This window comes from Talpa europaea (genome assembly GCF_964194135.1).
Source record: "Talpa europaea genome assembly, chromosome: 7".
Classification (NCBI taxonomy): Eukaryota; Metazoa; Chordata; class Mammalia; order Eulipotyphla; family Talpidae; genus Talpa; species Talpa europaea.
Window position 1 is genome coordinate 20,890,864 of NC_140074.1, and position 14,601 is coordinate 20,905,464.

General features: G+C 41.1%; 1 protein-coding gene across 2 annotated transcripts in view; it reads left to right on the forward strand.

The window, feature by feature from the left end:
- Nucleotides 1-5,271: 5,271 nt before the first annotated feature.
- Nucleotides 5,272-14,601, forward strand: part of MLLT3 (MLLT3 super elongation complex subunit) — a gene marked incomplete at both ends in the record, with an annotated part of 284,995 nt that continues 275,665 nt past the window's right edge. For both annotated transcript variants that reach the window (XM_084239270.1, XM_084239269.1), the window contains one exon: nucleotides 5,272-5,449. In XM_084239270.1, the coding sequence (XP_084095396.1) occupies nucleotides 5,353-5,449 (97 nt within the window). The remainder of the gene's footprint in view (nucleotides 5,450-14,601) is intronic.

The following is a 14,601-nucleotide window of genomic DNA, read 5'->3' on the forward strand; positions in this document are numbered from 1 at the left end:
CCCCCCCCCATTCTTATAGCAAAGGAGAAGCAATGGTTATTTTTTATTTATCTGATTATTTGAGTTCATGCATCAATAATCTACCACATCTAATAGGAAGATAAATTCTAAGAAGAAGTAACTGCTTTTTACACCTTAATACTCTTAAAGGATCTCATGTTGTGCAATTGACTTCAACTTTCAAATTAAACAAAACAGTTGCAGCTGAAAGAGTTTGCAATCAAGTGATGGTGGAGGGGTAGGTGGTGTTAGTGATCAGAAGATCTGCCCTACACTCATCTTTTCTTATTCTTCATCAAGCATTCTATTTGATGTGATAATGTCAATCTCTTTGCTTTTCTGTTCCTCAAAACTAACCCATGGTGCTTCATAGGTGCTACATACTACAGTATGAATTTGGTAAAATAATTGTTGTTTGGATAGATGGTTTTACTTCTCAACATTTTCATTAATTTTTTTATTTTTGGTACTTAGTACTAAAGGAGATTGCCTTACTATATATTTCAAAATGTTTTCTTTCTTTTTTAAAAAAGATTTATTTATTTATATTTATGCATGCAAGAACTGGGACAGAGGCCAAAGATTTCGGGGGGGGGGGGAGGCGGTGAGAGGACTCACGAGAGACAAAGCAGGGAACAGAACAGGCAGACTGAGTGAAATACACTGCTGAGGGGAGCAGCTGGTGAGGCAGGAGAGGTCTGCTGCCTCCTGTGGGTATCTCCCTGGCCTGCCAGGGATTGAACCCTTACTGCAGTGACTGCGGATAGTTTCATAGGTTGCGTCTTAACCCCTTGTGCCACCATGGAGGCCCCTCAAAATGCTTTTTATAATTACATTATCAAGTACCTAAAAGGTTGTTTCTGATATTTGCATCTCAAAGTGCAAAGATAAGCTGGATGCAAAATAAGTCTGCTGTTATTCCTGATTTGATTGCTTTTAATTAATAGCCAGCTCGTTAGAATCGGTTATAACTAATAAATGGAAAGATCGGCATTAATTCCTTTGTCCAAAGTTGAATCTAGAGTAGTCAGAGTACTGTTCTCTTTTCCTTTTTTCCTACTCCTGGTCTTTTTGTTGTAAAGAGGTCACATAAGGACGTTGGTGAAAGGGCTCGGTGCGCCATCTACTGACCGAATCTAAATTTCCACTCTGGCGAATAAGAACTAGCACTACGTTCGGTTTTAAAGCACTTAGAGAAAGGAAGACCCTCTCTGACTCGAAGTATTTATTTGTTACTCTTGGAAGAAATCTGAATTTAGGAAACACAATGCATAAAGAAGATACCAGGCACTTGGCGCGAGTACAAGTCACAGTGAGAATCCCAAGAGAACCTGGTTGGCTCTGGAAGAAGTTAACCAAACTCTGAAATCAACTCATACGAAGAATGGGCTTGTTGTCTTTCACATGTATGCTGAGCTACACTCGCTTCCTTATGGTTGCAGTGTATAGGAAATGGCTTTATCAATGGCTCATCCAGATAACTCAGTTTCCTTTTTTATCATTTCAAAGAATAACTTCAATTTTTCCAAAACTTTACTTTTATCAAAACTTAATAAATCATAGCAAGTTGGTCCACCCTTCATGTAGCTCTTACACATCCAGCTTTTCTTTGTGTGTGTAAATTTAGTCCCTATTCACACAGACAGACACAGCTACCTGTACACTTATACGATGATGTGCATCTACGTACAAGGGGCTAAACTGAAGAAACCTAAATCCTTGGATTTGGATTAAAACGTTACCCCTCAGTTGTCCTTTCCATTCAATGCTCAATCCGTTAGAAGACTAGGAGGTATGGGGGGGTCCTTAAACTCAAGATTTTTTTTGTTGTAACTGGGGTAGAGGAGAGTAGTACTTTCAGGGGTTCAAATCACTTAAAGTTTGAGACTTGTTGGATTGGAAATTAAAGTTGGCCCGAAGTGGTGCAATCTGATTCGGGTTACTTTATCTTTTTTTTTTTTTTTTTTTTTTTTTTAAATTCTGGAGAACAGAAACATTAACCATGAGGACCCTTGATGCTGCAGGTAAGCTCCTTCCCCCTGGACCACTCTCCTTAATTCCAGGGCCGAGACAACTTGCTTTGGAGATTTTAAGAACGCAAAAGAAGCAAGAAAGTTGAGCCCAGACAAAGGAAAGAGACAAGGAAAGCTGTAAGTCAGGGAGAAGAGAAAGGAACTAAGATAAAGAAGTCGGGAGACTGGAGTGAAAAGGGTAAAGAAAATAAAAAGGACAAAAAAGTAATGAGGGCTGGGAAGATGCAAGGATCTAGATTTAACGAACTGAAGTTACACCCATCTTTCACTTGCAAATCAATGATCTAGATCTTATCCATTTCCTTTGTAAAGGTTGTCTGCATTGCTAAAGGAAGCTAGTTGGTACCTCCTCAGCCCCCCCCAGCCCCCACCCCACGCGTGGCTACGCTCTTCTGTCCCGGGGTACCGAGACAGATACAACCCGAGTGGGAACGTTTGCAGGAGCGCGATTTGGGGAACGCGCCTGCGACTGATTGTCACCCGGGAGCCTAACCAGATTAATATCCAGAAATGGATTACGTTGGCTGTCAGCAACACGTTAAAAGATTATAATCCAATTTATACACATTAGAGTCAGTATTAACTTTATCTGCTATTTCAAGACTCCCAGTTGCCCCCCGAATCCTCAGAGGACTCTCTTCCACGTTCTGATGCAACCCAGCAGGTTGTCAGGAGGGGCAACCTCCCGAAGAAAACAACTTCAATCCTGGTCCCCGAGGGTCCGCCCCGGCCCTCCCAGGTGTCTCGCCTTCACCTGGGCACCGCTTTGTGATGCCTCCCAGCCGGGGATTACCTACGCTGGGGGCGTGCCCTTGGAAGGAAACGTCGTGCTTGTTTCTCTCTTGTTCATTTCATTTTTACATTTTCGGTGACGGTGGTAGCGGCAGAAGGGCAGGGCGCAGGGTGGTGGGCGGATGCCTGTGAGGGGCTGGGAAGCAGGCCAGGGGATTGTTACCAGTTTGCACAGTCTCAGCGATTGCTATTTGATGCGTGTTTGTAGGGTTGGCGTTCCTCTCGCTCTCTTTTCAAATAAGTTTGTTTGGGGATGAGCTCTTGCCTTTTAGCACAAACCCACAAAAAAAGACGTGGTGCAAAGTAAAAGAAAAGCCTGCGCCCCCCTCCGAGAGAGCTAACTAACGCTGAAGCCTTGATGGAGCACCCCTTCTCCGGCTGCTGGGGGCTCCACGCAGTGGCTACATTCCAGCAGTTTTAATCCGTTTTTTATTGTAGGGAGAGAGGAGTTTGCACGGGGGCTGGGAGGGCTCCCCAGCTGGCCGCTCTCCCCACACCAGCGCCCCCTCCCCGCCCTGCTGGCCTCCTCCCCCTAGCGCCCCCCCTTACCCCAGCAGGAACCTGTTACTTTAAGCCAGGCGTTCCAGTGTGGCGGTGCGGGCCGCCGGGGTTTCGGGAGGTGGCCGGTGATTGGCTCTTTCGAGCTCCCCCTGGCTCGCTCGCTCGGCCTCCCCGCGCGCCCCGCCCCGCCCGCGCGCCCTCCCTCCGCCCCGTGAGGCTCGGAGCCCCGGTGTCAGGCGCCACGGCGCATGCTCCGGAATCTCATCCTCTGGCCCTGGAGCTGCTGCTGCTGCTGCTGCTTTTGCTTTTGGGGCTGAGTTTAATAAGCCAGCGAGCGAGCAAGCGATCGCGGGGGGAAAAAGGCAGAGAATGTCCGCCATCTACCCTCCGCTCCTGGGCGCGCTCTCATTCATAGCAGCCTCTTCATGAATTACAGCTGAGGGGGGCGCGGGAGGGGGGTACCACACAACACCCCAGCAAACCTCCGGGCCCCCAGGCATGGCTAGCTCGGTAAGTACATGCAAAAATAATAATAAAGACCCCCCCCCCCCTCCCCGCCTTTCCTCCCTCGCCCTGCGCCTCCGACGCAGCCCAGACAGCGCCAGGGCTCCGCGGTTCCAATTAGAGAAAAAGGTTGGTACGGCTTGCAGGGAGCTGCTGCCTCTCCCTCAGCCTCCGCTCTCCGCCCTCCCCCACCCCCCCGGCGCGCGCACACACACATGCACAGACACTCACACACTCCAACACACACGAACACACACTCGCCCCTCCACCCCCCGCACCGCCCTCCCGCCTCGCCTCTTTGCAATCGCAAGAAGCGCACTCGCTCACACGCGCGCACTCACACACTCGCACACTCGCACACACACTCTCTCTCTCTCTCACACACACACACACACACGGTGGAAGGAGGCGAATAATAACTCAGCCATATTTCAGCCGCCGCCGCCGCTGGGAGCCGCGGGCACAGTCCGGGGACGCGGCGAGCAGCCTCGGCGGCCGCTAAGATGGTGCGTTCTCCGCGGCGCGCGAGTGTGAGCCCGAGTGTGAGCTGACAGCGGCGGGGCCGCACGCAACTTTGCCCCCGCGCCCGGCTGTGCGCAGTCGAGGCTCGGGGACTGTTCACCCGCCGCCCTGCCTTTCGGAATATGGTTTTTTTGGGGGGAGGTGGGAGGGACTTTGGGGCCACTTTTGCTCATGGAAGTGTGTTGCCGGGGCTCTGTGGGGCTGGTATCGCCGATCGCGTGGGGCTGTTCGTTGGGGGGCGCGGGGTACCTTAAGTTAGGGATGCCTCGGAGTGCGTGTGTGTGTGTGTGTGTGTGTGACGACGTCTCGTTTTTGCTGTGCACGAACCCGGTGGTAGGAGCACGGGAGTTTGTGCCCGTCAGCAGAGGCTGCCTGTAGTTTCCATTCCGCCTGGCACAGCGCTCCACACGCACGCACACACACACGTACACAAAGACTTGCTCGGCGTGTGCCTGTCGCCGCGGTACTTTCGCGGAGGGGGCTCGCCAGAACCCCCACTTGGAATTCCAGCGACCTCTCTTTCCACGCCAGGAAACCGCCCGGGCATTGCCTCCTAATTGTCTTCTAATTTGTTTCCGATGCATTTTGTTGTCGTGCTTGTAGGAGCTAAGTGTGCTCCCTTGCCTCTTTCCCCCCACATCTTCGGACCCCCTTTCGGATCGGGGGTAACATTCCCTTACAATCCCGGCCGGTGTGGATGCGGGACCCGGGGCGCCAGGGGCCGTGCTGGCCCGCTAGGGTGTATTTGGGGGTGTGGGGTGTGCGCGCCCACGCGCGTGAAACGTGGATGCAGAGGGCACCGCTGTTTCCTTTTATGTGCGTTTCAAGAAGGAGGAAAAAAATGTCAGGCGCAATGTTCAGTGTCGAACGGTCGCCTTCCTGTTGTTCATACTGTCTCTCCTCCCCCTGCCCGCAGTGTGCCGTGCAGGTGAAGCTGGAGCTGGGGCACCGCGCCCAGGTGAGGAAAAAACCCACCGTGGAGGGCTTCACCCACGACTGGATGGTGTTCGTGCGCGGCCCGGAGCACAGTAACATACAGCACTTTGTGGAGAAAGTCGTCTTCCACTTGCACGAAAGCTTTCCTAGGCCAAAAAGAGGTAGGGCTTGAATACAAAAGGAGCTCGATAAAAAATGTCTTTGCCGGCGGAGGAAACAATCGCTTGGCCGGGGCGGTCCCCCTGCCCCTCTCCCTGCCCCCCCGCGTCTCTCTCGCTGGCGCAGCCTCGGGACCTGGGTGCGCGGCGCCGCGCGGGCCAGGTCCCTGCTCCCGCCCGCGCGCGCGCGACTTCGGCTCCGTGAAAGTCACCACTGTGAAAGGACCGTCAGGTGTCGAGTGTTTATTCATCCCAAGCCAGCCCTCACCGGTCCTCTGGGGGTAACCGCGGGTTCTGTGGGGAAGGTGCAATTAGTTGTGGGGTTAGGAGGCGTGAGGAGTGGGGCTGGAGGGAATAAACAGTCTGCGCTTTTTATTTTTTTTTCCTGGAGAAATTGACATTTACCTGTGTTATTAGCAAGAATTCTTGAAATCTAATTATTGTTCCGTTTTTGCGAAGTAGGTTCTTTAGGGTCCTGCCTGCCTTCCGATGTATGGGACATAGGGTGCTAATTGTCACAGACTTTCCCTTTTTTTTTTTTTTTTTTTTTTGTGGATTAGCCTCCCCACCACCCACAGTTAGGATTTTATGTTTAGTTGGGGGCTTACTGGTCCCTAGCCCCCAGCAGCAAGCACTTGACTGCTCATTAGATTTTGAGCACGTTCCCAAGTAAAGTGTCTGCCCGATGTGATCTGCGGGGAAGAGGGTCCCTGCAAAGGTCGAAGCTAAGTTTTAGAGGAAAACGCTGTGGTCTTGCCTTCTGCTTCAGCCCTTCCCACGTCGGTGTCTGCTTTGCATAATCCTGTTCAGCCTCTACAGTTCCAAACATTAGGGACAAGACAGTTTTGGAACAAAAAGAAAGGAGGTGCTATTTTAAAAGAAATTTGTAGGGGGCTCAAGAAATCCCGATTTCTGTTCTCTTCAACCTCTGGAAAGCTACTGTCTGGTTGTTTTAGTTGGATTAGTGGAGGTAACAGTACAAATACAATAAGGTGCTTTGTTTGTGAGCAGGTTTATTTATCTAAGTCGACACAATGGTTAGTAGTTATCTTCTATTTGATCCATAATCTTTATTGGCATCTAGAACTCCTGCAGTTTCTTAAGAGTAACATCATAATAAATCCTTTCTGCTTAGAGCTATGTGGAAATTATTGAACATCCAGGGGCTGGATGTAAAGAAAGGAGAAATACTGTGTGCCTTAGAGATGGCAGACGTTTGTGCTGATGCTTATATTTGTTCCCAGAGCTCATGCAATGGGGCATAGGATGGTATGTTTTGTTTTTAGTGGTTTGTTTTATAGTGCCTCTGAAAAACTTGAACAGTTGAATTTGATGGGCTTTGCTGGATGGCTAAGAAATGAATCCAGCTTCTAATAGGGGGTGGGAATTGGCATGGCTTATAGGAAATAACATTTAGATTTTGTTAGCCTTGTATATCAAAATGTAGCCAGGGATATTATAGCTCATATTTCCTGGAAACTGTGATACGGATGAGTACTGTCAAGTTTCTGTCAGTGTATGAGGTATGTAGGGAAGGAAGCATCATTTCCTGGGATCTTGCTCTCCCCTTTCAGAGGAGCTGCTGCAGAGGAGTTTAAACAAAAGAAACCACCTCCTAGGATCATTGGTACACACTATTGTGACTATTTGGCTGCTGTTCACTTTGAGGTGAAATGCACATAACAAAAAAAAAGCAATATTTATTATATTAGGAAAATTAAGGCACTTGTCAGATGTAGTTCTTAAGATAACTTTGTGCAGGTACCTTGACAATCAACAAATTGGCATTATGAAATTAAAGATGTTCAATTTCCCAATATTTCACTACTGTTTCTCTGCTGCAGTGGGTGTGCATGGTGATGTTTCTCTCCATTTCCCATACTTAATGATTTTCTGTCCAGCCTGGGGAAAGCAGGAAGGTGCTGCCCACATAGCCCACACCTGGGAGTTGTTGCTAGGTGTGGTAACCTGCTTGATAACAGTGATATCGTCTCAGATGTCTCTAGTGAGAGATGTCTGCTAGTTGGATTGACTCTTCAATTTTATTCTCAAATGTAGGATTTCTTTATGTAGTCTATAAGCCATTGTTTTAAAATGTTTAATTTTGGATTTTTATTTGTATGTGTGCTTCCCATGATGTGACAAGTCCTGGGAAAAATGCCAGTTTACATAGCCCAGGAGAGACCTTGTCATACTGTAATTACACATGATTCAGATTGCAGGAGAAGGTTTCTGTTCATTGGGAATAGTTAGTTGTAAATTCAAGTAACACCAAGCATGCCACTTAATCCTGGGACTTATATTTTGGCTTAGAAACTTCTTCCATCTCATCAGATTAAATATAAGAATGCCAGGCAATTCAAAGTTTGCTTCTATAGGTTTTAAGGTTCTGTCTTTGTGATATTATAGATCTATAAGTGATAATGGGAGAAATTGCAAGTTAAAAGATATTTAAGAGAAATGTACATACTCTAAATTAAATAATAAATAACTGTAATAATGACAACTTAACTCATTTTCCCCACATACAGTTGCCTCTAAACAAAGGTGAACCTTAAAACTGAGGATGAACTGCTCAGCTCATGTGAAAGATGAGACCTTAGTTTATAAATCTTTGGTTTGGAAAAGTGAATTGATTTTTAAGTTGATTTCTTTTATTTCACAGTAATATTATAAAAACTTGTAGAGTAAGAACTGGCAGCATTTTCAAATTGTTGTCCAATGAGAATTACGTGTACCATTTCAGAATTGGGCTAATTTGACTTGAATTAATGAGGTTTTACTATGTCCGAAAAATGTGCTGTAGACTTGTCCATTGAAAACTTAAGCGCAAAATCCTGGCAAAGAGATTCTGATGAAATAGTGAAGCCTGAAATATCCATTAGCCATTACAGAATAGGCAGGTCAGAGTATAAAGCATTTTAAGATTATCTACTTGCAAAACAGAGGACCATATTTTATTTATTACTACCAAAGATTTATAATAGTCTGATATGACAGAAATGAATACTCACATTCAAAACATTTCATTTAAAATATTAATGTTTTCATTTTCTGTACAATGTGAGTTTGAGTGAACTTTCTTTCCAATTACAGCCATCTTTACTATTGCAATCTGTTCCATTGACATTTATGATATGAAATCTGTTGCTTAGTATTTTATGTAGGCTAATCTGGCCACTGGTGTGATTTGATAACTTTTTTATTTGTAGCCTTAGTCCTTTGAGTGGGCAGATAAAGCATAATCAATCCACGCTTACAACTTTCCTTTGATTTAAGTATTTAAGCTTTATCGTGTAGGTCTGATTTGCGTTAATAGTCTTTTGAAATAATTATGATAACTTTTTTATCAGGGTATCTGAAATTTGAGGACTTACTAGTTGAAGATATTATGTGGCATATTTTTTCTTCTGAGGTATTTAAAAGGTTTAAAGATAAAATAAAGATGGGTGACCATACTGATATATTCAATTAGTGTTACAAGATTTGTGTTGGGTTCTGTATGGAATTAAGATGACCAGTGAGAACAATTTTATTGCCTCTCATTTTGAAGCAGCGTAAAGTATAATTTTCAAGGCACTTAAAAACTGAATTGCTAGAGGAAATCTCATGTATTAGTGAGAATGTCAGTTGGGCAAGGACATTTTGGAGGACATCTGGCAAAATCGATTAAGATTTTAAATGTTTGTATTCTTTGACCCAGTAATTTTACTTCTAGAAATTTTCCAACAGCTCTGACTTCACAATTACACAAATATACAGCATGTTTCTTGTGTCTGTTTTTTTAGTAGCAAAATTTGGAAGCAATCTATGGTGGACCACTTGGGTACAGTTGAATAATGGTAATCTATTAAAAAACAAGGTGAACTTATTGTGCAGATGCAGGAAGATCTTCAAGAGATATTAAGTGGAATAAGGCAAGTTGTTAAATCAGTGTGAATCCCAGTTAAGATGCACTTATACAGATAAAAAGTATTATGTGTATGTGTATACATAAATACCTTCTGGCTGAGCTGAGTGGGTACCAAGTTCTTACCAATACCTTTCTTCAGTGGGTACTTAGGGTACTGACAGTGATGGGAGAATATTTTTCTGATGCTTGATTTTTTAAAATAAAGTTAATTCTATATATTTAAAGCATTGTAGTGCGCCCTCCATTGCTTTTTAAGACTGAATACAAAGAATAAAGACCCAACATAGAAATTCGCCTTTTAAACAGGGATTGGTATGTAGCTATCTAAAAGTGTTCTTTAACTATTTTGGGGTACATGTTATTTCTCAATAGTGAGAAGGAGTCACAGTTAGGAATTACAGACTTGTGTTCAAATAATGATTTAAGAGACATGATCTTGGGCAAGTTACTGGTGTCTGTTTTTTCATTTGTGTTTTGTGTTATGGGAATGATGACAGAGGGAACATTACCTGATAAGTTGTGGATTAAATATGAATCAGCTGTTCTCAAACTGCTCTTAAGACCATCCACTCTTAACAACTGAGGATTCTAACAGGCTTTTTCTATGTAAATTATAGCTATTAATATTTACTGTATTAGAGATTATACCTGAGACATTTTAAACATTTTAAATTACTTGTTAATTTTTTTAAACAGTAACCCACTCATTACATAGTAATAATAAAATATTAGTTTAATGAAAAATATTTTCTAAACAAAGAAGTGAGAAGAGTGGCATTGTTTCATCTTTCTTTTGGGTGAAATCTCTTTAATGTTTTGCGTAATAGAAGACAACTGGATCCTCTTAAATGTTTCACATGCAGTGGATGGAAAACTTCACTGTATATTCATGAAAGAACAAGAGTGGAAAAGGCAGTTAACATTTTTGAGTCATTATGAAAATACTTTAAACTTTACCAATCCCTGGAAAAGGTCTTGGGAATCCTGGGGTCTCCGGGCTATACTCAGAGAACCTGTAATTTAAAACATTCAGCATGAAACATGGCACAGAGAAATTATCCTTTTAATGTGTGGAAGTTTTTAAAAAAATTATAATTGCTGCTAATATAAACACTCATTTAACAGAAAAAGACAAATCTTCTAAGGTATGTACATGGTCAGTTTCCATTGTAACTATTACCTAGCATTTTTTTTTCAAAAACTGGAAATCCAAACTTTGATTTTCCTGGATATGTTTTATAGTTAATGTCACTGTCCATTTCATGGTGTTATCTGCATTATGTAGATGACTTTTACGCATCTGTTATTTTAGGTGACCCTCTGTAGAACTACCTCTTTGAGGTAGACTGTTGGCTTCATAATTTTACTCTCAGAACCCTTTGTTCCTTCTCTTGGTTCTTTGAAATTTCCTTCCAGTTGCCTGCCCTGGACCAGCCTTCGCCCTTCAGTGATTCCTTCTCGTCATCTATGACAGATCATTTATAACTTACCACAGCTTTTATAGGTTTAAGATGTGGAACTTTTTTGCGTTTTATCTCTTACTGACTTGTCTTTAAAAAAGAACTTGGAAAACTTGGCTATTCGGGGAGATCCGGAGATGATAATAAAATTATACCAATTACATAAGTAATTACTGAACTTCACTGGATCTTGGTTGACCAGATTTTAGGATATTTGTGATCTCTGAAACATGTTTCATACTCTCCTAAGAGAAATAATACAGACTTCTTTAATATTTTCCTTGACTTTTATGTTTTCTTTTTGATTTTATATCTTTATTCCTCAAAGTAGCTATTATATAGAAAGAAAAATTCTCTTATCTCAGTGATATAAGTTATTGTTCTTTCAAAACAATTTTGTTTGGCCAGAGTCGCTTTAGTTCATCCTGTTCCTCAGAATATATATTCTAGTGCTTTAATCTTTTATTCTCTTATATTGGTTCTCTTTGTTCTTGTTTATAGTGCTGTATTTATCTTTAGTTAAATTATTTACCTAAAGAGTCTTTGGTTAAAATAATTTCCCATTAATGATGTTATAAGTAATTTGTACATTAAAAAAAGACCTTATAGATGTCATGGAGGTTGAGAAGTTACATTGTATAATTGTATAGTGCAACTTTTATGAAGAATGCATATAGTAACCTTTTTTTATATGCAGATTAAAATTTTGTTATTTTTCTAATTTATAGATGTGTTTATTCTGGAAAAATAAAGCCATAGAAATACAAAGAAAGGGGTTACCTGAATATTACTCATAGATTATAATAATTACTATTTTGGCAGTATTATAATAATTACTATTATGCATATTCATAAATACTAATATTAATTAGCATTAATTCATTCACCAGACATTTTTGAAAGCTCCTACTATGTACCTATAATACTCCTAAGAGCTGGGGAGAAAGCACAGAGGAACATTCTTATCCTCATATGAGTATGGAAGAATATCTTTTTGAATTGCTAAATTACATTGAATATAGATTTTTATACTTTATTTGGAGTTTCTGTTGTTTTTAGTTTTGTGATTAATGCTATGATGAACATCCTTGACATTCATTTTTTAAGGTTTTTCTATTAATTCCCTTGTGTTAAATTTCTATAGGGGAGGTAGTTGGGTCAAGATGTATAGAAGTTACATTTTGATATTACCAAACTTTAACATTTGCATTACCAAACTTTCCTTAAAAAGATTGCCATTAATATACTTCCCCAGAAGATGGGAGACAACCCATTTCTGCACTTGGTTGCTAACACTGGGAATTAATGGCTTTATTTTTAAAAACCATTTGCCATTTTGCTGGATGAAAAGAGACCTTGTTTTTATTTACACATATTTGATTATTAATGCCTATATCTTTTCTTATATATGTGTATTTTACCATTTGGCTTTTGGGGTATCACTGTTTTATACCTTTTGCAATTATGACCACATTTTAAAATTTCTCAACAAAAAAGTTTGGGAAAATACGAAAGTATGACACCACAAACATTCAAATTCTCAGTGCCAAGAATGAACAAATTATGCACTTATCATCTTTGATTATTTTGATTTTAGCAGTAGCAGTATTAGAGATGCAGCTAAAGTTTTAAAATACTTCATTCAGCCTTTTCTTCTAACTCTTCAGCCTTTGTTCCATTCTATTAATGTATCTACATTTGTACATTTTGCTACAAGTAATGATAATGTTATATCTTAAATCTTCATGTAAAGTGTACTGGGGTGACCTCCTTTTTTTTTAAACTGAAATTTGTCGTGTTCCATAAATTTTACCCCTCTAAAAGTGTGACTGTTGGGTGCCATCATTGCCACTCTTTAATTCCAGAACATGTTCAGGAGTGAATAATTCTGGATCTTGCCTTTTTTCCTAATCAGTATGTTTCTAAATCTTTCCACATTTTATCTATAGAGAGTCAATTCATTTCCTTTAATTTCTTCTATTTAGGATTTCATTGTGGAAAAAAGCTGTGTTTTTACTTTTCTCCTGTGAAGGAATATGAGATTGCTCATTTTCTCTTCTGGGTAGTGAACATCCTTGTACATGTTACTTTGTATAAATGAACAAGATTTTGTATATCAAGCTAGAATTTGAGTTGTTGAGTTATAGGTAGATACATTTTCATTTGTATTAAATACTGTCAGATTGTTCTACAAAGTAGTTGTGACAGTTTGTCCTCTGTCAGAAAATGACTACCATTTCTCTGCATGGTTGCTAACACTGGAAGTTTAAAACCTTTTATTTTTGATATTTAGTTAAATATAGTATCTTTTTTTTAATTTCCATTTCTCTGGATCTAAGTGGGGTTCAGCATTTTCTGTATGTTTAGTGACCATTTGTACTTCCTTTTTATTGACTTTTATAATTATCTTTTAAAAAACACACTCTTGCGATGTTTGTCTTTTCCTTATGTGTTAGGATGTTAATCCTTTGTTATTTATGTTGAAACTTTTTTTTTTAAAAGATTTATTTATTTATACAAGAACTGGGGTACAGCAGATGTGCGGGAGGGTGGGAGGATTCACCAGAGACAGCGCAGGGAGCAGAACAGGCAGATGGACTGAAAGCATTGCTGAGGGGAGCAGCGGGCTAGACAGGAGAGGTCTGCTGCACCATGTGGGTTTCTCCTCTGCTGACTGGGACCCAACCAGCGCTCCAGAGGCTGCGGACAGCTTCACAGTGCGGAGCTCAATGGCCTGCGCCATCAGAGAGGCTCTTGTTCCACTTTTGTTACTTTTTCATGCAGCTTAAGGTATCTTTTTGTTATACACAAGTTTTTAATTTTGTCAAGTTTTGATCCGTTTTGTTTTGTTTTCCTCTCTGGTTTTGAGGTTTTGTTTAAGAATATAATTTGTGGGCATGGTAATGCACTTAACCAACATAATCTGTATGTCTAGTATGGAGTGAAAAAGACTGGGGGAGATAAAAATAAGGGGAAGAGGAGGTCCTTGCCTTCAATGTGCTTGTGTCTTTTAGAACTGGAGAGGATACTTGAGATTCTTCATCTTTGTTTACCCTTTCATTTTACTTTTTATCAGAAGCCTAGAAATGTGAAGTGATCATGCACGTAGACACAATGAGTCAGAAAAGTGACAGTGCAAAGATAACTGTAATCAACAGTAACAAATGTTTACTTTTAAAACATTGAATAATTAGTCACTTAGTAGACAAATGTTCAGCAATAACTGCTTTTGTAGATGTGATTAGGATTTAATCAAGTGGTGGTAACCATGGTAGATGCTGTTTAAAAGGAAAAAGTTCTATAGCTACTTTCAGACAAAATCAAATTCATTTTGTGGATTAATTTAAGGTTTTCCTTTGAGATTAAATCATTAGGGAAAATTGTTATTGAATGGTCAGTATCCCCTGATATTTTACCTCCTCACCACATGGTAGGATTGTAATTCCATAAAGGATGCTAAACATTGTTTAAAGAAATAATGTTGTCTGACCTAATCCTTTTAACTTAAGTTTGATAAATTTGCAGTGATTGTGGCCTGAGGAAGTCTAATACCGAATTTCTAAAAAGATAAGGCTTGCATTTGGATGTGATTTAATTGGTATGTAGTAGTTAACAATTAACCTTTTTGGATATAATAATGGGACTATCACTTTTTATTAAAGACAATTATATATAGCTTATTTTGAACTTAATTCTGAGGTCCATTTATTTAAAATAATATTGATGTGATATAAAGTTGATCAGTTGAATTTAATTAGCGCTACTACCATGTAGGAAGATCC